Source organism: Myxine glutinosa, chromosome 5, assembly GCF_964187855.1.
Source record: "Myxine glutinosa chromosome 5, kmMyxGlut1.1, whole genome shotgun sequence".
Classification (NCBI taxonomy): domain Eukaryota; kingdom Metazoa; phylum Chordata; class Myxini; order Myxiniformes; family Myxinidae; genus Myxine; species Myxine glutinosa.
The window spans coordinates 140,852,612-140,874,887 of NC_136265.1; the positions used below are offsets into that span (position 1 = coordinate 140,852,612).

Below are 22,276 nucleotides of genomic sequence, written 5' to 3' on the forward strand. Positions count from 1 at the left end.
CTATTTAATTTTTTTTTGTGTAACTCGACTGGGGTTCAAACCTCCGACCTGCGAGACTCGGAACGGACGCTCTAACTGAGGCCTACACTACCGCATTGGATTTTAATTTACCTCTTTTTTGTTGCTTGGATGCTTAGATGCGATAATCGTTGATACAAAGTCAAGGTTTTAAAATCATTTTACAGAAATAAGTGGCCGAAAACGTTCTAGGTAGATCTGCGCTGAGACGTTAAAGTTGATGCCACAAGTTTGGTTGAAGGAGAAGCGCAATTCCTGTGTTTGTGCCATGCCCATGCATGACCAATCAGCTAGCTTGCGCTTACCAAGCCAGGCGTTCCTTATGAACCGTTTCAATGGAGTGCTTGCTTAAGTGCTTAAGCCACTTGACGAGCGATATACAAGCTGATGAGAAATGGAACACGACCCGAAATTTTGCCGCTGAGATCTACGGAAGACATCATTGTGGCTATAACGAGATTTCACGTCAACATTATATATATATATATTTTTTTTTAAAGAAAACGTCCCGTTCCCTTTTTATACACGTCCTCGTCCAGTCACACGTGCGACGTCATTACGTGTGCATCACGCGGTACGTTTTGCGTTGGCGCCATGTTGACGTGCTGTGGGAACTTCTAATTCTAAACTCGTTTCAAATGGAGTAAAATTCGGGGAGCGTTGCCGCTGCACACTGTGATGGAGGGAAATGGCAACAAAAGGAAATTAGAAATTCCCAACGTGGGCGAACTGGCGCAAAGTCCTTCACAGGTATTCGACGTTTGTGTGGAGAAACGAAGCAGTTGAAAAGGTTTTTATTTTTACACGATCCCCAGAACCACTCCTTTGATTTGCCGGTTTCATGTTTGTCGACAAAGTACGTACAAAAATTACGAAACTTTTCCTTGTTTCTTTCCTTCCAACCTTTCGTCCTTTCTCGTTTACCGACCAATGTTTATTAGGGGTCGTACATTAATGACCCAACGAACGCGGTTACATTGTTGTTTTAACTCTCCACCTTCACTTCCGCAACCACACGCTCCGTTTGCTCGATATGGCCCTGTCCCTTTCCTCCTCATCTTAAGCTCTCCGTCTCCACTCCTTGCACATTCACCTCCTTTCTCTCCTTCCATGTTACTTCGATTGTTTTGTTTCCACCTCCCTGCCTTCTCTGCTTTTTCTCAGTTTACCTCCCTGTCGTGTGTACGTCATAAATCGATGGCCACTTGTGTCCCAAACACTTCCTGTCTGGCAATCCAGTTTACCCCCCTGTGGTGTGCGTAATAAATAGATGGGAACTCATGTTCCAAACACTTCCTGTCTCGCAATCTAGGTTACTAACCCCCCCCACACCCCCCCTACCCCACCCGCCCCGCGCCCCCTCGGTGCGTATGTCATAAATAGATCGGTACTTGTGTCCCAAACACTTCCTATCTCAGTGAGCCTGATGTTCTAAGAGTAACTTCTCTCTATTTTAACCACCCTTGATCGCGTATGTAATTTACTCTCCATTTGGCTTCTCCCTTACAATATTGCTCAGGGGTGAGAGTGTGGCAGGTAAATCATGAAACACTCACTTTAAAGAAATGGCACCAACTCGACATCCATTCATGTGGATCTAAAAGTAAAAGGTGTCGTGATGTAGCTGACACCGTTAGGCCTTGTCGCCTTGACCACCAATGCCCATAAATTGGACAATATGTGGCTTGTGTTTTTTTTTCTCTTGTTATACCTTGTGTGGTGAATGGAGCAGAAATTGATTAGAACGATTGCTCTGATTTGAGTATCATATGGAGTAGTTAATTTTTTTTCCCTCCGATTTGCAGCCAAAACGCTTGTTTAAACCTACAAGACTCAGAAGTGAACCTGATGTGCATGAAGCGGAGCCAGTGACTGGCAAGGCCTATGCTGATTACGTGATCCAGCAATGTTTCAAAACAGAGGGACAGGCCGTGGCACCTCCACTCCCGAACGAAGGAGTCGGCGGTAGAAGTTCTCTTGAGGACCGTGCTGTCACCAAGTCTGATATAAAGGATGTACCGATGGATGGTCCTACATGTCAGGGAACTGACCCCTTAAGCGAGGTTCCTGGAACCAGTGAGGTACCTGCAACTAGTGGCTTGGGTCAGAATGCATCACACGGTCCATGCGGTGTCATTGCAAGGGCTGTAGGCAAGACAAACAGCTTGCTGGTGAATCCAAGGCAGGTGAGCGACTTGTTTTGTAAACAAAACTGGGGTCTTGAAAGTTGATGCGGAATATGACGTATGACCCGCATATCATAAAATAAACTAGAACGGCACTCACTAGAGAGCATACCTCTGCCTGGTTGGCCATATCACTCGATGGTGAAGAATCACTTAACAATTAAATAATTCTCATATCCGAATCCATATTCAGATCTTCACCAAAATCGAATCGATTCTCCCTTGTCACATACACAACCTGTCCACCAAGTTTCGTCCAAATCCATCCATAACTTTTTGAGATATTCCGCAATGTATAGATTTTGGCCCTGTCTCCCAATTGTGAAGAATCACTGAAAATATTCTAGTATCTGTATCTTCACCAAAATCTAATAATTTCGTCCATGTGACATACGCTTCATCTCTGCCAAATTTCGTCCGAATCCGTCCACAACTTTGAGATATTTTGTTCACAAACAAACAAATGGACAAACTGACAGGGGTGAAAACATAACCTCCATCCATCTTTGGTGGCGGAGGTAAAGGATCCGAAACATAAATAGTCCTTATCAATAATTGTCAATCGTTCTTGAAAGCTGATGAAATGTCATCTCGAAAAAGGTAAATGAATACCAGCTTGATGCGTAACCTGCAGGCAGATGTCGAGAGGGTTTGCTCGATATGGTATCGGCCATGCCTCGGAATCATCAGGGATTTGATTTTGATCCATCGCTCACTATTTGTTACATCCGCCACCTAACGTGGACTGATGTTGTGTTTTCACCCCTGTCTGTCTATCTGTCTGTCTGTGAGCAGGATATTTCAAAAAGTTATGGACGGATTTGGACGAAATGTGGTGGAGAGGTTGGGTGCATGACAAAGATTTATTGGTTAAATCTTGGTGTACATCAGCATCCGGATACTAGAATCTTTCAAGTGATTCTTCACCATTGATGGGGCAAAAATGGTATATGGCATGATATTTCAAAAAGTTGTGGAGGAGTTATTCCAAAACTAGGTGGATGAGTGGGGTAGGTGACAAGAACAAGCCAATTCAAATTTGGTTCAGGTCCGATTCCAGATCCGGCCTATCAGTGGGATACAAAAGGTAAATTAATCAGCCTGGCGGAGGTATGCACTCAACCGAATGCCGTCCTAGTTATTATTGTTTTCAGGTGTGTTTCCTTTATACCATAGAGGCCTATGTTGATCAATAGATGATCATATGGTGTTAATAAGAAAGTTAATTCATGATTATGTGTAATATGTCCACTTCCTTTTGCGTACCTATCCCTGGTTTAACAGCGTGGAAATCCTGTTCTGAAGCACTTCCGTAATGTTCCATGGGAGTTTTCTGACATTGTTCCAGACTACGTGATGGGCCAGACTTCCTGTACGCTGTTCCTCAGGTATGGCTGCTTTTGCATGGTAATTGATGTTTGCCTGTTTACACTGACAATTGGTGTTCCAAAGAGGCCCGATTGCATGCAGTAATACCTCAATTTACGAACCTCCATTTTATAAACTTTTAATCTTACGAACTCATTTTTTTGACACCGAAGATTCGATTTCCAACCTCAAATTGTGACATTACGAACTTGACTTCAGCCACATCATCACAGACAAAACTCAGCACTCACATCCAGAATGATTACGTCAGAGTGCCTCTTCCCTCATTCTCTCCTGCGTGGCTAGTACGTCATCACGTTTGTGCTGAATTGCATTTTATATACTCAGACATTTTTGTGCACTACACTACTGTACTGCACTCATCCTTAACTATGGCTCCTAAAAGGAAGATCGGTGCTTAAGGAAGTGATACGAGTGGAAAGAAAGATAGGAATGTGTATCGTCAGAAAGTAAATTTGAAATTCTAAGAAGGTTTGACGCTGGTTCCTGCCTTATGGATAGTGCACGTGACTTTTGCCCTGCAAACACAATGATGAATATATACTCTGAGCAAGTTATACAGGAAGTGACATAAAAGCTGCTCAAAACATTCCGATCAAGAGTAAAACGATGTTGGCGGCCAACATGATCACATGTGCTGTGGAACAGAGGTGTATAATTGCATTCCTTGTGAATAAGAAGAGGAAGAAGCTCTTACCTGCTGAAATTTACAGGACCGTCTGTCCAGTTTGGTGATGGCTATGAATTGAGGAGCGATCTTGAGAATTCCCACTCGCAACGAACTACTGTTACTCAAGAAAAACAAAATTTGAAAATTATGTGTGAAAACTAAGGATGACTTTTGTGCATGCGCTTTGCGTTTTCAGTGACTCGGTTCTGCTCGTCCGGGCACTCTTAACCTGCGATTGCTAGTACGAAATATTTCAGTGAAATAGTCCTTCAACACAAATTTCAACATTGAAGCGAAAGTGGCAATTTCAAAATAGTTAATCATAATTGTTGTGTTCCTGGATGCAAATTGGACTCACGGAAATACGAGAAATCTGTGGGTGCGTCCCTTTCATTTCCTATACAAGTGAGCGGCTGCAGTGGATATATAAACGTGTGCACGCACACACACACCTCGTTTTTTCATTTCTGTTCCTTACAATTCTATCCCTCTTCACACACACACACACACACACACACACACACACTTAATTGTACAGTATCGGTTGTTCCTAAACTTAAATAATTTAAAGGATTGTTGTAAATGATGTTAATTTTACAACATCCCATATTCAACTTTATTTAAATTGTAAACCTCAAACATAGTTTCCCCACCTAAAGCAAGAACTTTAACCCGTAAGCAACTGACTAGTTTCCTGACTGCATGGATCATCAGCTGGGCACCGTTCTTCCTCGAGGTTTCAATCCTTTCAGCCCAGGACCTCTCCAAACGGCGGATCCACAACCTCGATCATGGATCCACATCAATTGATGGTAAATCAGTGGATCCACAACCTCAGTTGCGTCCAGGCAGTCAGTCAACCCATCAATGCAACATCACTTATCGCAACTTTACTTGCAATAGGATTTAATGTGTTATCATACACACACACACACACCTCCTTTTTGCAATAGATGCAAAAATCCAGTCAAATTTCTAATGTGGCTCCAGAACCGAACAAACAATATTGTTACGGCCTGGGGCTCGAGCCTACTATGAGGGGGTTAGCCTCCGTTCCCTCCTGAACTTACCAGACCTGAGGCTGCCATGCATGCATAACTTCATACTTCGGCAGGTTGCGAACCAGCAACTACGAACGCCAATTGGTCCGTCGCGTGATAGCAGGGTCCAACCGTCTGACACCGTTTACCTGTACCAAGTGACGATTCCAATCAGGGAATGTACCCTCCAGCTGTGTACCACTTTATTTTGTTCCTGAATGGAAATTTAGATGACCAAGCAACCGTTGGTACACGCCGGGCAGATGTTAATTTTGTTATGGCCGATCACTACTCTGGTTGCGAGCAATGGTGGTCCAATGAAAGAAAAGACATTCAGGACCAGAAAGGAAACGTTTAACAATTCGATTTATTTACAAGTATTTATAGTGCAACTTGTCAATAGGAAACAAAAAGGGGCAAGAGTCAGAAACTTAGCTTATTCTACGCCTTATGATGATTACTACAAATAAACACAACAAGGGCGCCCATCACACATTCAAGGGAATGGGGGAGGGGAAAACGAGTGTCGGGATCCTGTTTGCAAAATGACCACGATGTTACCACATGCTTCTCCTTGCGACGACCTTTGTCTTGACCCCACCAACGAGCACCAGACCGGCAAATGGCAGTCCCCAACACGAGCAGGTAAAGGCGATTCCCAGCCCGAACACGAGCAGGTGAAGGCGATCCCCAGCACGAACACATGCAGGTGAAGGCGTTTCCCAGCATGAACACAAGCAGGTGAAGGCGATCCCCAGCATGAACACGAGCAGGCGAAGGCGATTCCCAGCATTAACACGAGCAGGCAAAGGCGATTCCCAGCCCGAACACGAGCAGGTGAAGGCGATCCCCAGCACGAACACATGAAGGTGAAGGCGATTCCCAGCATGAACACAAGCAGGCGAAGGCGATTCCCAGCATGAACACGAGCAGGCAAAGGCGATTCCCAGCCCGAACACGAGCAGGTGAAGGCGATCCCCAGCACGAACACATGCAGGTGAAGGCGATTCCCAGCATGAACACAAGCAGGCGTAGGTGATTCCCAGCATGAACACGAGCAGGCGAAGGCGATCCCCAGCATGACCACGAGCAGGCAAAGGTGATTCCCAGCATGAACACGTGCAGGCAAAGGCGATTCCCAGCATGAACGCGAGCAGGCAAAGGCGATCCCCAGCATGAATACGAGCAGGCAAAGGCGATCCCCAGCATGAATACGAGCAGGCAAAGGCGATGCCCAGCATGAACGCGACCAGGCAAAGGCGATTCCCAGCACGAACACGAGCAGGCAAAGGCGATTCCCAGCATGAACGCGAGCAGGCAAAGGCGATCCCCAGCATGAACGCGAGCAGGCAAAGGCGATCCCCAGCATGACCACGAGCAGGCAAAGGTGATTCCCAGCATGAACACGTGCAGGCAAAGGCGATTCCCAGCATGAACGCGAGCAGGCAAAGGCGATCCCCAGCATGAACGCGAGCAGGCAAAGGCGATCCCCAGCATGAACGCGAGCAGGCAAAGGCGATCCCCAGCATGAACGCGAGCAGGCAAAGGCGATCCCCAGCATGAACGCGAGCAGGCAAAGGCGATCCCCAGCATGAACGCGAGCAGGCAAAGGCGATCCCCAGCATGAACGCGAGCAGGCAAAGGCAATTCCCAACCCGAGCAGGCAAAGGCGATTCCCAGCACGAACACGAGCAGGCAAAGGCGATTCCCTGCACGAACACAAGCAGGCAAAGGCGATCCCTAGCACGAACACGAGCAGGCAAAGGCGATCCCCAGCACGAACACGAGCAGGCAAAGGCGATCCCCAGCACGAACACGAGCAGGCAAAGGCGATCCCCAGCACGAACACGAGCAGGCAAAGGCGATCCCCAGCACGAACACGAGCAGGCAAAGGCGATCCCCAGCACGAACATGAGCAGGTAAAGGCGATTCCCAGCACGAACACGAGCAGGCAAAGGCGATTCCCAACACGAACACAAGCAGGCAAAGGCGATTCCCTGCACGAACACAAGCAGGCAAAGGCAATCCCCAGCACGAACACGAGCAGGCAAAGGCGATCCCCAGCACGAACACGAGCAGGCAAAGGCGATCCCCAGCACGGACACGAGCAGGCAAAGGTGATACCCAGCATGAACACGAGCAGGTAAAAAGCGTCGGGAACTCGTCTGCAGAAAGTCCGATGACCACGTGCAGAGTGGAACCGGCAGGCGGCGAGCAGGCATGTGCAGAGAGAACAAAGTCCCAGGCCTTTCTGTCTAGCAAAGAGCATCATGCAGGCACATGCAGGGAGAACAAAGTTCCAGGCCTTTCTGTCTAGCAGAGAGCATCATGCAGGCACGTGAAGAGAAGAGAGAGGGTCCGGCCAAGAGAGGCATGCACATGTGCAGAGGGGGCAGAGAGAGACTGGCCAAGAGGGAGAAATTGAGTGTGCAAGGCCTTTTTGTGACAGCCTGGCGAGGGTGGGGCTATTGTTCGAGGGTGTCTGGCCTCCCGATTGGTGGAGTCTTGCTTCCCCTGCCCCCACAACCCTCCTCAAAATTTCTCAGGCCCTGATTGGTGGAGTTTGTCACCCTGCCCCCACAAGCCCTCTCAAAGCGACTTTTACCTGGTGCATATCCCAATGGTCTTTGGCCTGTCTTCTGTCCTTCAAGACTTTGAATCGATATCTGTGGATGCAATCTTTGTGCATCTGCCTGGCTTCCCTTTATGAGTGGAGGGCCTGTCCTTCCCTCCCCAACACATAACGACATACTAACCCGAAATAAGGGGAATGGACTAAAATAATGTTCTGCTACGAAATAATTATTCGAAGGGACCTGTATGGTGGTTGCTATTACTTCTTAGCGGTTTCCCAAAACCACAACAATATATTGTATGTTGTGGCCATGGAGATGAACCCCAGGCATTCAGAGACACATATTAGTTCCCAGAAATATATATTTCTTTAATATGTGTAGATAGATTTCCTTGCCCTTTGTCCAGGGCATTGGTGAGGGAAATGTGTTGTGAGGATTAGCACGTTTCATCCCCAGTTTTAACTTCACCGATTTTCCAACTTTTTAATCCCTCTATCAATCAACCATCTTTCTATCCCTCTTTAATCCCTCTGTCTATAAATCCATCTTCTGACCCCTCTTTAATCTCTACCCAATACCCATCCATTGCTGCTCCCTCACCCTTTGCTTCCAAGCAGAGACCTCTCACAATCCTTCCCTCTTTGCCTTTCAAAGCCCACAACCCCCATGGGAAACTTCCCTCGCTTAACCTAAATCCACCCGTTCACATTCCTCCATCTCAAACCCCTCGTCCTTTCGCCTCCCTACCTCCACTTCACATCATCCCCTCAGACCCAAAACTCCACCCCACCCAAAACTCAGCAAGTCCCCCAGCAGACTGGAAAGACGCGTCAAATCCACTAGCAAAGGAGATGAGGCAGTAAAAATCCTCATTCATAAACTCCAGCATGCCCAACAATACCGTCCGTCCAAATGCCTCTCGGCAGAATGGGTCCCTCCTTCACAGACTTGAAACGGACAAAGTTATGGTGCCTGCTCGCCATGCAGTAGTCCTGGGGAGTGGCGGGGGACAACCCTAGGAAGGGGAGAGGGAGGTGGTAGCTGGGAGGCACTAATCTAACCTACCTGTCTGAAGGGCGAGGCCCTCCAGACAGGGGGAAGACAAGGGGAAAGCAGGAAGGGGAGACAAACACACAGGACTAACAGGACAAAAAGTGCAAGATAAACAAATAGACGATATGGGGACATACTTAAGCATGCAGGACAAATACAATATATAACAAGCTGCTCAAGTTGAGAACAAAGGAAATATAGAGGTGTAACGTTTTTTGGTTTTCCAAGATGGCGCCTTTACCACGAGACTTATGACGCCATAATTATCATTAAAAAAATCAATTCTACAGGAGGAGGTGCTCCTATGGTGAAAATTTCGTGTCCAACTAACAGTTGCAGAGAATGTTTTTTTTTTCATACTGATCGGATCAAACGTTGTACTTATTGAATTATAACGTCATAATGAAGGCACCAATGACATCATTATTAACATATCTTATTCCCCATGGGGAGTACTTGACAATGAGCCATGTTTCAATTTTTTTCCATTCAGCAGTTTCGGAGATATAGGGGTGCAATGTTTTTCCAAGATGTCATCCTACCACATGACCTATGACGTCATAATTATGAATATAAAAATATCTCCAGGCGGAGTTGCTCCTATGGAGAAAATTATGTTAATTGGACCAATGGTTGCCGAGAAAATGAATTTTAAAAATGCAGAAACGCATGTACGCCACACATACGCACACAATCGAGGTGAGCAAGAACGAGAGGTAGAGCGACTGGAGCCGGGGGAATGCCACACACACTCCGACTCAAAGTTCATACACCTCCCCGGCACTGGATGAGTCATGCCCAGCAGACTTCTGGCCCCTCATGCTTCTTCCCCCGGCACCTTATATTGGTTGCCATCCATACCGTGTGGGCCCTTGCCCATTCGAGCCTTATCCCATCCCCCCCACACCCCTCACGCCCCACCCCCAAGCGCTTTTGCTTTGCCAATTTTCGCAGTGTCATCACCAGAGGATGAGCCATTGCATTCAACACCTGGTGACAGGGTCTCCGGAATGGAGGTTATTTCCTATGACCCTGCCGTCGGAGCATCCACCGTACTCATCCCGTGCTCCCCTCTCACGTCGGTGCGGCTGACACTTGATAAGACCACGGCCAGGTCCCTTGTTGCTGGGGGAACGGAGGTAGCAGCCTCTCACCTGCTCTCCTCCTTTCTCTTCTCTTCCTCCTCTATCTCCTCCTCTATCTCCTCTCCCTCCTTCTCCTCTCCCTCCTTCTCCTCTCCCTCCTTCTCCTCTCCCTCCTTCTCCTCTCCCTCCTTCTCCTCTCCCTCCTTCTCCTCTCCCTCCTTCTCCTCTCCCTCCTTCTCTCCCTCCTTCTCTCCCTCCTTCTCTCCCTCCTTCTCCTCTGCCTCCTCTTCCTCCTCCATTACTGTGGGGAAGAAGGGGAAGGGGAGCATGAGGGATTGGGGGGTGAGGGTTGGGGGGAGGGGGTGAAGAAGGTGACTTTGAAACAACCAGCACCACAACCCACTGATTGCTCCTTTCCTAGACCCTGCGGCACACCCCACTCCTACATACGGATGCCCTCATCCTGCTCATGTAGCTCCGTTGCCAGCAGATGAAGTTGTGCCCCTACACGCCATACAGGTTGTACTGCACCTAGTTGATGCAGTGCTCCCCTTCCCTTGCATGTACCAACTGGCCACACTGGGTTCTAATCAGTTCTTTGCAACCAGACACGGTGACCCAGTTGGCCACACCTACAGAATACTTTTTGCTGACCTGCATAAAACACCTGACTACTGTCCATCCCAATGACAATCCCATTTGGGATATGGGTGACCATGCCATCTTCACTGACCCGGAACTTAACACAATACTGCAGAGCCCCGGTCCATATTATCAAACCATTCCAGATCAACCATGGTGATCAACATCTACAAAACGAGACAACCAAAACTTATCATAATCCAGGACGTTGTCATTGTAGAGGTGAACCATCATGACCCTCTCATAGTCAGAGAGCCTCGACCGCCAAGAGAGCCAGAGACCCAGCTGACTAGGGAGCAGTCCACCGCACTCTGAACTCGGCTTCTCCAGCCATCTGGAAGGACACATCAAGCCCCCGGGCCAAGGAGATGAGGGATAAAATATCCTCAGCCCTGAACCTCAACATGTCCAACAAAACCGACCGACCAAATAACTCACTTGACGGGACGGCTCCCTCCTTTGCAAACACGAACCGGACACAGTTGTGGTGCTTGTTCACCATACCGAGATTCTGGGGCAGGGGAGAGTGGGACAACGCTAGGAATGGAGGAGAGGGAAGGAAGTGGTAGCTGGGAGGTGTGAGGCTACCTTCCTATCTGGAGGGCGAGGCCAGCAGATAGGAGGGAAGCTAGGGAAAAGCAGGAAGGTGGAGACAAACGTACACACAGGAACAACAAGACAAAAGTGTAAAATAAACAAATCGTCAAGATGGAGAAATAAAAAGCATGCAGGATGAACACAACAGGTAACGATCTGCTCAAGGTAAGAAGTTCCTCTTGCAGCCATGCCAGCCATAATTACAGGCAATCAGGCCTGTGCAGCATTTTTATTAATTACCTTAAGCATGCTGGGATGTTATATTACGTAATTAACACATGGGCCACACCTGTGTGCGAGCCGTTGATTCATTTCCCTCATTTAACCAGGTATTTACTTTTTTTTTTGGTCCACTACCTGTACATCCAGTTGAAGTAAATTTAAGCCTTTCTGCTTCCCTCTCCTCGCTTCCCCCTCATGCCTGCCTCATTCCTCACCTACTGCAGGGAATCTGACCATGGTACTGGCAAACAATAGTGTACTTTTTTTTTATTCAATCATTTTTTTTGGATGCTACGTTTTAATAACACATAAAGAAGTGCAGCTTTTAGCATAAAAAAGTGTTACTTCCAAGTTTCTACAATTCAGGAAGCCAAGGAGATGAAGATTGTATTTTGTCAGGCCAAAAATATAAATGGCACCTCTGAAGAAACGATTCGACGCCAGAGATTTATTGTCTGCATTTTCTATCCTTTATCTCATTATTTCACATCGGTATTTAAGCTTTTTTGATAGTGCAGAGGTCGGGCACAAGAAATAGGTTATAAAATTGCCATATAGCATCGAGGAATCCTACAGAACTCCCACATCTGTTGTCTTGGCCGTTGTCTGCGGAAAGTGTTTTTTGCGGAAAGTGTTTTTGCGGAAAGTGTTTTTGCGGAAAGTGTTTTTGCGGAAAGTGTTTTTGCGGAAAGTGTTTTTGCGGAAAGTGTTTTTGCGGAAAGTGTTTTTGCGGAAAGTGTTTTTGCGGAAAGTGTTTTTTTTCCCCCGAAACTGCCAACGCCTACACATAGCTTTAATCCCGAGTGAGCGACTTGACAAGGGTGTTTGAAGGCATGATCTGTTTCGGTTTGTGGAAAGCTTGTACACATTTGGATAGTCATGCCTTTCCAGCTACCTTTCCTTTGCGGAAGGATGCTTGTTTCCATATAGTCTAGTAGGAAGATTAGGTCCCCCTGCACCCCCTGGAGATATACTTCTAATCAGTGTTTCTAGATTGGAAAAAATGTGTAGAAAATGACTAGCTATGGCCCCAAGCTGAAAAAATGTCCCACATACCATTTTTATGCAAATTACTGCTGCCATTATCAAAAAAACGATTTTTGACATATCTCAGCCAATATTGCAGATAATTGAAAAATGAAGGTGTCTAGACCCATGTTTTGAAGGGCATAGATCATGATAGAACTATTCATAACATGATTACATGTGTCTATGGTATACTAGTATGCATATTAATGCTGTAATTACAAAATAATCAGTTTTACAAATGATAAGGATACGTTAATACTGCAGATAACTTAACATGGTACATAAGGGGTCTAAACCCAGGTATTTTCAAGGTTAAATGTCAACAAGATGCTCCTGAGTCTTGCATAGGGGCGGGACATTGGCAGTAACATTGGTACCACTCAACTTTTCTTCCCACCATTGACTTTGTATTGCGAGAGATTTTCACTTGCTTATTTAAAGGTTTCTCACCCAGCCCACGTAAAATCTACCAACTCCTGCTGTTAACTCCCAAACATATTTTTTTATGTTATCCAATCACAGTGCAGAAATGACAGACTAGAGATCCAAATTAGTGCTGCTATAGCTGCCATTTTACATTTCCATCCATGTAACATGCGCGCTCGCGCGCTCGTATCAATTGGTAATGTCGCGCGCTCGTATCAATTGGTAACGTTGATGTTATTGAATACCTCAGTTGAAAGTTCAGTCTTCTATTCCATCTGTGTGTTGTTCTTGGTATTCATCCTCCAATCTAGCCAGGTAAGATGCTAACTATAATGTTACTCACACTCTTGACTTCAGTTTCTGCATGAAATCATAAACAGGCAGAATAACAGCTGAGCCAGCTAGCACCATGTTAGCTAACGTTAAAGCTAGCCTCATCTATGTACAGTATGTTCCTAATGTCGGTGTAACTTAAACTTTTGTTAATGCCAAACATGAGACATATCTGTTGACTTCTGTATATGAATTGAACCAGAAAGAGGCACGACAGCTGAGCTAGCTACAGTAACTTAGCACAATGTTTCATTGGCCTAGATAGCTAACGTTAGTGTGGAAGAATTTAGATGTTTTAGCTATTAGCACTTTTGATGCCACTAAACATGGTTTAGTCAGCTAAAAAGTACCCTAGTGTAGAACATGACTCAGAACCTCTGTTACCTCACTGAAAACTCAGAGCCTCCTTTCACAGGCACTTTTAACATCATTCGTGATTTCTTATTTGTCATTTAACAGTGATGGTAGACATCGACAGCAAGCATGCCCAAAAGAAAACGGAGTGTAGAACCTGCAGCCCAAAGCTCTCCTCCTACATGCATCCTTCATGTACCATCCATGTCTGATCATGGGGATTTCACGCCCCTCCGTAAAATTAAAGGATCTGCTTCAGAAAAACTGCAACTGCTTCAAAAGATCCGGGATAGACGTCTCAACCAACCGCATGACTCCCCATGTCGTATGCAATCAGTATGTGATCAGATCCCGGCAACTCTTCCTGATGACCTAGAAAGAGTAGGATATCACAGCAAGTGTTATAAGCACTTTGTCCGCCACTTTCATCGTCTGGGAGATGATACAGAACCAGGGCCATCAACCTCATCATGGCATCACTCTCCTCGTAAACCAGGAGGTTCTGCTGAACCCATCTTCCCGCCAGAGTGTATATTTTGTGAGAAAGTTGAGACCAAAGATGCTCATCGCAATACTGAGAGGCCTACAACCTTCCCATCCTTTAAAAACAAAGAAAATGCATGGGAGCAAATCGAAACACGGGCTGAGAAAATGGGTCTCTATCGACTCCATCGAAAGGTGAAAAACAAAGACCTCTTTGCATGTGAGGCCAAACACCATCCGTCATGTTTTAAAGCTTTCCGCACAGCATTCTACAACTATGAGCGTGCGATTCACAGAGCCGAAGCACCAAAGGAGCAGGCTTGCATGTCAGCCGCCCATGAAAAGGCATTCAACTCAGTACTGGAACACATTCAAACCCAGGTCATCCAGCAGAATAAAGTTCTACAGCTTTCTTCCTTGCGCTTGCTCTATGTCGAGGAACTGAAACTGAATGGATATGAGAACTCAAATTATCGGTCAGAGAAACTACTGAAACGCCTACAGAATGACCCAATCAAGGAGCATATCCACTTCACGAAGGTTGATCATGACAAATGTGATGTCATTTCTTTCTGGCTTGTGCACAGCTCAAACATAACAGTTTCCAATGCTCTCGCACGAGCATTCACACTCGGAAGCACAAACAAGAACCAAAATGTTGCCCTCCAACTTCGCCAGGGTATTCTACAGGCTTTCAGAGAGTGTAAAGACCAACCATGGCCACCAACAGCTGAAGACATGGAGCTCAATCCTGAAGACATCCTACCTACAGACCTTGTCCGCTTTCTCAGCGTGCTAATGACTGGCAAGGAGGGCATCGAGACAGAAAAGGTGAAGCGTCTGGTCTTCTCCATTGGACAAGATCTGTGCCGTGCAGTGTCAGATGGAAAATGGAAGTTACCAAAGCACATTCTCCTCTGTGTGACTGTAAGGCACCTGTTCCGAAGCAAACAGCTCACCACAATACTACACAGGCTTGGACACTCTGAGAGCTACGATTTCGCCTTGGAGTTGGAAACTGCTCTCGCCAAGGTCCTGGATGAAGTCTCAACTTATCGTACACCACAAATTGTGACAGGAGAGGGCAACCTTGTATTCCACTGTGAGTGGGACAACTTGAATAAAACCACTACCAGTGTGCACGGCAGCAACATTGTAAACAGTGCTGGAGGAATCATGGTGCAGGAGGTCAAGCCCGGGTTCGAGAGCAGCAAGGACCGAATGCTACCTACCATCAATAGGTCACAACAGCGTAGCCTGAAGGTCGACACACCAAAAACTCTCCCACCCTTGCACTTTACTCGCGTTGGCCCGAAGTTCCCTGAAGGCTCATCATTCACACCGCCAGCAGAGAATGACACAGTCTATGCCACTACGATGCAAGAGTACTACATCTGGCTCTTCATCAGATACATCGGAAGCTGTGGCCTGCAGCCTGTGCCTGGGCTAGGGGGTTTCACCTCTGCAACTGGTTCTCCCCCACCCAGCAAATCAACAGTCGACTACTGCACGCCTATCCACCAACCGATCACAGACAACGCAGTTGTTCGTGAGCTACTGAAGCGTTCCGAGGCAGCAACTGCTGAGGTGGGTCAGAGATGGGTCCTGAATACATTTGATCTGGGTGTCTGCATGAAAGCCCTTCCCATCATCTGGCGCTGGCCAAATGAATTTGCTAGTCATGTAGTAACGATTGGACCCTTCCACACATCCATGAACTACATCGGGATGCTCACTGGACACAAGATGCGTGGTTCTGGATATGCAGAGATTCTCTTTGAGGCACAACTAGTAACAAGTGGATCTCTCAAAGGTGTTCTCAGTGGAAAGGCCTACGCAAAGTCCCTCTTTTGCCTCAAAACAGTGTGTGAGGCAATGGAGAGGCTGTTGATGGAGAGATTCACTGAGGAGGAGAACATCATGATCTCTGACCCTGCTGTGCTTCTCAGAATGACCCAGTCTTGCAACCGAGAGCACCTCGATGAAGCCCTCAAAGACCTCAAAGACTATTTTGTAAATAAAGCACTAATTAGCATACTAGCAAACCATAGACACAGGTGATCTTGTTATGAATAGTTCTATCATGATCTACACCCGTCAAAACATGAGTCTAGACACCTTATTTTTTCAATTATCTGCAATATTGGCTGAGATATGTCAAAAATCGTTTTTTTGATAATGGCAGCAGTAATTTGCATAAAAATGGTATGTGGGACATTTTTTCAGCTTGGGGCCATAGCTAGTCATTTTCTACACATTTTTTCCAATCTAGAAACACTGATTAGAAGTATATCTCCGGGGGGTGCAGGGGGACCTAGTCTTCCTACTAGACTAATAGTTTTTGAATATATCTCTCGGTGACGTCCTTTCATGCAGAGCTCGATTAATCAACACTCGTTTTCTTTGAGGAAAGAGTGAGCTTTATTGGCTGCTACAGAGATGCATTGATGTTTTGTTTTTCCATGATAGAGGGCTCACCGAGTAGCTTGTTCATGTATAACAGTTAGGGCAAAGACGTTTGGAGACATCGGTGTACTTTTACATGAATTACATGGACATTTGTAGATGTTGGATGAATGTATGGTATATGGGACTTGAATACCCTGCATCATAAGCCAGAGGTTTGGATGAGAGCACTTGTAGGCCAATCTACTCGGATTGGAAACACCAGTGTTGTTTATTATCTGCGCCCACCGAAAGTGGATGGAGGTTTTGTTTTCACCCCTGTCTATCTGTTTGTTTGTCTGTCTGTGAACAAGATATCTCAAAAACTTGTGGATGGATTTATACGAAATTTAGCAGAGAGGTAGTGTATGTGACGAGGACGAAATGATTAGATTTTGGTGAAGATCCGGATCAGGATACTAGAATTTGTGAAGTGATTCTTCACCATTGAGAGACGGGACCAAAAACGATATAGAGCAGGATATCTCAAAAAGTTGGGGACGGATTTGGATGAAACCTGGTGGACCAGTTGAGTATGTGACAAGGACGAATCAATTTGATTTTGGTGAGGATCTGAATATGGATTCGGACACGAGAGTTATTTAACTTTTAAGTGATTCTTCACCATTGAGAGATCGGGTGAAAAGCGATATATAACATGATATTTAAAAAACATGTGGACGAGTTATGAATAAACTTGGTAGATGAGCTGGTTAGGTGACAAGAACAAGCCGATTAGATTTTGGTTCAGGTCCGAATCCAGATCCAGCCTATCAGTGGGATACAAAACATAAACTGTTCAGCCTGGTGGAGGGAGTGCTCTACCGAGTGCCGTTCTAGTTATTATCTGTGCCACCAAATGTGGATGGAGGTTATGTTATCACTTCTGTCTGTCTGTCTGTTTGTGGTTCTGTCTGTTTTCTGTCTGTGAGCAGGATATCTCAAAGTTACAGATGGATTCAGATGGAATTTGGTGAACAGGTTGGATGCGTGACAGGGACTAATTGATTCGATTTTGGAGAAGATCTGGATCCAGATCCGATAATTTATAGAAGTGATTCTTCACCATTGCGTAATAGGGCAAAATTATATATAGCACGATACTTCAGAAAGTTGTGAATGGATTGTGACAAAACTTGGTGGGTGAGTTGGGTGTGTGGCTAGAACAAGCTGATTAGATTTTGGTTCAGGTCCAGATGCACTCTCATTCGGATCTAAAACGGAAGACGTTCAGCCTTGCGGAGGTATGCGCTCTACCGAGTGCCATTTTAGTTGATCAACAACAACAACAACAGGCATTTTAAGGCCATTTTCCCCTGCTCGAGAGGGGGTTAGCCTTGCGGGGCCCATGACGATCTTCTCCATTTTGCCCTATTTTCTGCATCTCCCCTTGTTAACCCCCTTGCCCGCATTTCTTCTTCCACCACCTTTAGCCAAGTCTTTCTCGGTCTTCCCTGTCCTCTACTTCCTTCTACATTCATTTCCATCACTCTTCTCCATCAGTCACTTTCGTCCTTCCTCAACACATGACCAAACCATCTCAACCTGTTTCTCTTCACAGCATCCATCACTTCCTCTCTCTCAACAATACTCCGCACACCCACCGAACCATTCACATTTCAACCCTTTCCAGCCTTCGTTGCTGCTCTACATTCATGACCCATGTCTCGCTCCCATAAATCAAAACACTTCTCACACATGCAGCATACACCTTTCCCTTCAGCTTCAACGACACTCCCCTCCTCGTCAGCACGCCACTCAGTTCCAGAAACTTCTTCCATGCACATCTCACTCCAGCAAGCGTTGCCGAGTCTGATCCACCTTCTCCATTCAGCATATCTCCTAGGTAGCAAAATGTTTTCACACCTTCCAGCTTCACGCCGTCTCCAAGATCCAACTCAACAATTCCTCCATCTGCAGCTCCCTCTATGCACACCTTACACTTGAATGTAGCTGCCACACTGGTTAATGACCCTCTCAGACCACATTTTAGTTGATCGTTATGTTATATTGGATACTGTTGAGGGATAGCCCCACTGCTAATTGTTGTTTTAATGTGCTTTCCTACCCTCACCACAGCCTTCGTTACCACCACCTAAATCCTGACTACATATACGAACGTCTGCGCATGCTGGGCACAGCATTTGACCTGCGTGTGCTGCTTGTACAGGTCGATGTTGTAAGTGATTAACCTGATCACGTTCCATTCGCTAGAAGCATGCTTTTGCGGATTGGATGTCTGCTAAATTGCTTCTACTTTGAGTTCCTTGCATCTTGCTTGATCGACGGTGATCATGCCCCCGGCCCCTGTTATTCAGAAAGATCCTCACCGCACACTAAAGGAGCTGGCCAAGATGTGCGTCCTGGCTGACTGCACGCTAATCCTCGCTTGGAGGTGATCTTTTATGTAAAATTTTAAGGTTTCTGTTGACCAGGCTACCAAAGGGATCTGCCCCTTCAATCTCCCCCCAATGTCCGATTGGGATCTGACATCGCACTACGTCACCACAGACTGTGATGTTTGTGTCATTCTCAATTTATATCCTATTGGATTATTTTTTTCTTTTGTCGGATAAGTTCAATGACATTGATAGATCTGTGTACTGTACTTTTACACGAATGACAGGACCAGAGCGAGATGGCTGAATCCGCAGCCCGCCTGAAATTCCCACATCTGTCCAATTGGAACATTGTTATCATGACTGCCGGTGTTGGATGTAATAATTCCTGTGAAGTAGATTGAATGAAATTTTAATACTTATGAAACAACACAATGAACGTTCATTATAATACTTTCCCTGCTCGATTTTATCGACATAAATGATCTTGCATCTTTATGGAAAAAGGGAATTAAATGCTTAAACAAAACGTCTGGCAATTTCCTTGTACTGCAGAGTGCATTTTAGCATTGAGTTATAAATACTTAATGGAGGCCACGCTTCCTGCAGGGATTTGTTCAATCATCCGTCATCCGGCCCTCTCGTCAAAAATCAAGGTGGGGAACCCGATCGAAGCAAGGGTGGAAATCACTCCATTTATGACGACGAAACGTCTGATGCCCCACGTGGAGATCGGTTTCTGAGGTTTGGGACATGGAATGTAGGGACAATTACAGGGAGATCAGGAGAAGTGGTGGAAGTATTGGTCAGAAGAAGAGTGGACATATGTTGTGTGCACGAGACGAGATGGAAGGGAAGTGGTGAGAGATTGGTGAAGGGTAGGCAGGGTCAGAAATACAAGTTTGTGTGGCAAGGGTGCCCGGAAGGTGTGAATGATGTTGGTGTCCTGTTTTCTGAGGAGTTTGTAGACAGTGTGGTGAGTTTGACGAGAGTTAGTGAAAGGTTGATGATTGTGAAAATGATTATTGGAAAGCTCTTGACGTCGTCTTGGGATATGCTCCGCAGGTCAGTCGGGGCAAAGAAGAGAAGGACAAGTTCTAGTGTGCAATGGAGAAGCTGATGGAAAACGTGAAAGATGAGGAAGTTGTTGTGGTAGGAGGAGACAAATGGACATGTGGGAAGGAGTATAGACGGTTTTGAGGGAGTTCATGGGGGTTACGGATATGGTGTGAGAAATGGAGAAAGTGAAAGGATTTTGGACTTTGCTGATGGAACTGGTTTGTTGATTTGTAATACTCAGTTCCAGAAAGAGGCTAATAAGCTTGTTACATACACGTCAGGTGAGTCGACGACAACCATTGACTACCTCATGGTGCGTAGGCGAGATAGGGTGCACCTCCGGGACACAAAGGTGATCCCAGGGGAGGAGGCTGTTTCACAGCACCACTTAGTTGTCTGTGACATAAGGGTGAAAGGTGCGAGGAGAACTCGGCTGGTGAAGTACCAACCGAGAATGAAGGTGTGGAGGTTGAAATAGGTGACAGTGAGGGAGGCATTAAAAGAGAGGCTGAGTATGGCAGGGGATGATGTGGTTGAGCTAGAAAGTGTTTGGATGCCAATGAAAGATAGCCTGTTGGGAGCCGTTTAGTGAGGTATGTGGATGAACAAAAGGACCACCGAGGCACTCGGAAACATGGTGGTGGGATGATGAAGTTGGAAAGAGGATTGACAAGAAGAGGAAGAAGTTCAAGGAGTGGCAGAAGGGGAAGGATACGGGGGCAGAAAAGACAGAGCATGAAACTTTAAGGCAGCCAAGAAGGGCTGCAAACAAAGAGGTAGCAAAGGCGCAGGAGGCATGTCGGAAAATGTTCGGAGAACGCTTGGATTTGGAAGAGGGTCTGAGAGCGGTATTCAGGATTGCAAAGCAGATAGTGAAAGAGAGGAGTGATGTGATGGGGGTGAGTTGCTTGAAGGATGAATTGGGACAAATCGTTGTGGACCCAAGTGGAATTAAAGGAAGATGGAAGATATATATGGAAATGCTGTTGAATACAGAGAATGAATGGGATGGCAACATAGAGAGTAACCCAGTTTTAGGACCGGCAGAGAAGATAATTGAGAAGGAAGTTGAGGAAGCAATAAGAGCAATGAAGAGCAGAAAAGCGGGAGGGCCGACGGGAGTTGTGGGAGATATGTTGAAGGCAGCGGGAATTTGGGGAGTGAAGAGAATGACAGAGATCTGTAATCTGGTGGTGAAAGAAGGCCGCATTCCAGTGGATTGGGAACTGAGTCCCCACGTCCCTCGATACAAGGGGAAAGGTGACCCTCTGGAATGTGGCTTGTATTGAGTGATGATGTTATTGGAGCATGGAATTAAGGTATTGGAAAGGGTGTTGGAGAGGAGGATAAGGAAGAAAGTGAAGATTGACGAAATGCAGTTTGGATTTATGCCAGGAAGAGGAATGCCAGACACGCTTTTTATTGTAAGGCAGTTGCAGGAGAAGTACATGGAGAAAAGGGAGAAGTTGTTTCTTGGGTTTGTTGATCTGGAGAAAGCATTTGATAGGGTTCCACACGAAGTAGTGACATGGGCATTGAGGAAGTCATGAGTGGAGGAATGGTTGATCAGAGTAGTGATGGCAATGTACGAAAGAGCGTGCACAGCTGTAAGGACGAAGGACGGGAACAGTGGTGAGTTTGAGGTGAAGGTAGGAGTGCATCAGGGGTCGGTACTAAGTCCACTACTATTTGTAGCTGTGATGGAGGTGCTGGCTTGGAATGGAAAGGAGGGTTTACCGTGGGATTTTTCGTATGCAGATGATCTGGTGTTTCTTGTGGAGTGTATGGATGGACTGAAGGAGAAGATTAACAAGTGTAAGGAATGTATGGAGACAAAAGGTCTGAAGGTGAATATCAGAAAGATGAAGATGAGGGTGATGGCAAGTGGTAAAGCATGTGGTGAGGTGGAAAGAACTGGGAAGTGGCCGTGTGCTGTGTGCAGGAAGGGTGGCGAAGTGAACTCCATTCAATGTACAATGTGCGCTGAGTGGGTTTCCTCAGCCACTCAGCAAAAATGTAGTGGTCTGAGAGGGTCATTAACCAGTGTGGCAGCTACATTCAAGTGTAAGGTGTGTACAGAGAGAGCTGCAGATGGAGGAAATATTGAGTTGGATCTTGGAGACGGCGTGAAGCTGGAAGGTGTGAAAACATTTTGTTGCCTCGGAGAGATGTTGAATGGAGAAGGTGGATCAGACTTGGCAACGGTTGCGAGAATGAGATGTGCATGGAAGAGGTTTCGGGAACTGAGTGGTGTGCTGACGAGGAAGGGAGTGTCGTTGAAGCTGAAGGGAAAGGTGTATGCTGCATGTGTGAGAAGTGTTATGATTTAT

At 46.2% G+C, this 22,276-nt stretch overlaps 1 protein-coding gene across 1 annotated transcript in view; it reads left to right on the forward strand.

Annotated features, from left to right (window-relative positions):
- The first annotated feature begins 554 nt into the window (after window positions 1-554).
- Window positions 555-22,276, forward strand: part of ERCC1 (ERCC excision repair 1, endonuclease non-catalytic subunit) — a 52,544-nt gene continuing 30,822 nt past the window's right edge. Inside the window, exons 1-5 of the mRNA XM_078778802.1 lie at window positions 555-768; window positions 1,824-2,204; window positions 3,489-3,592; window positions 18,628-18,727; window positions 18,867-18,943. Coding sequence (XP_078634928.1) covers window positions 697-768; window positions 1,824-2,204; window positions 3,489-3,592; window positions 18,628-18,727; window positions 18,867-18,943 — 734 coding nt within the window. The 5' untranslated portion in view covers window positions 555-696. The remainder of the gene's footprint in view (window positions 769-1,823; window positions 2,205-3,488; window positions 3,593-18,627; window positions 18,728-18,866; window positions 18,944-22,276) is intronic.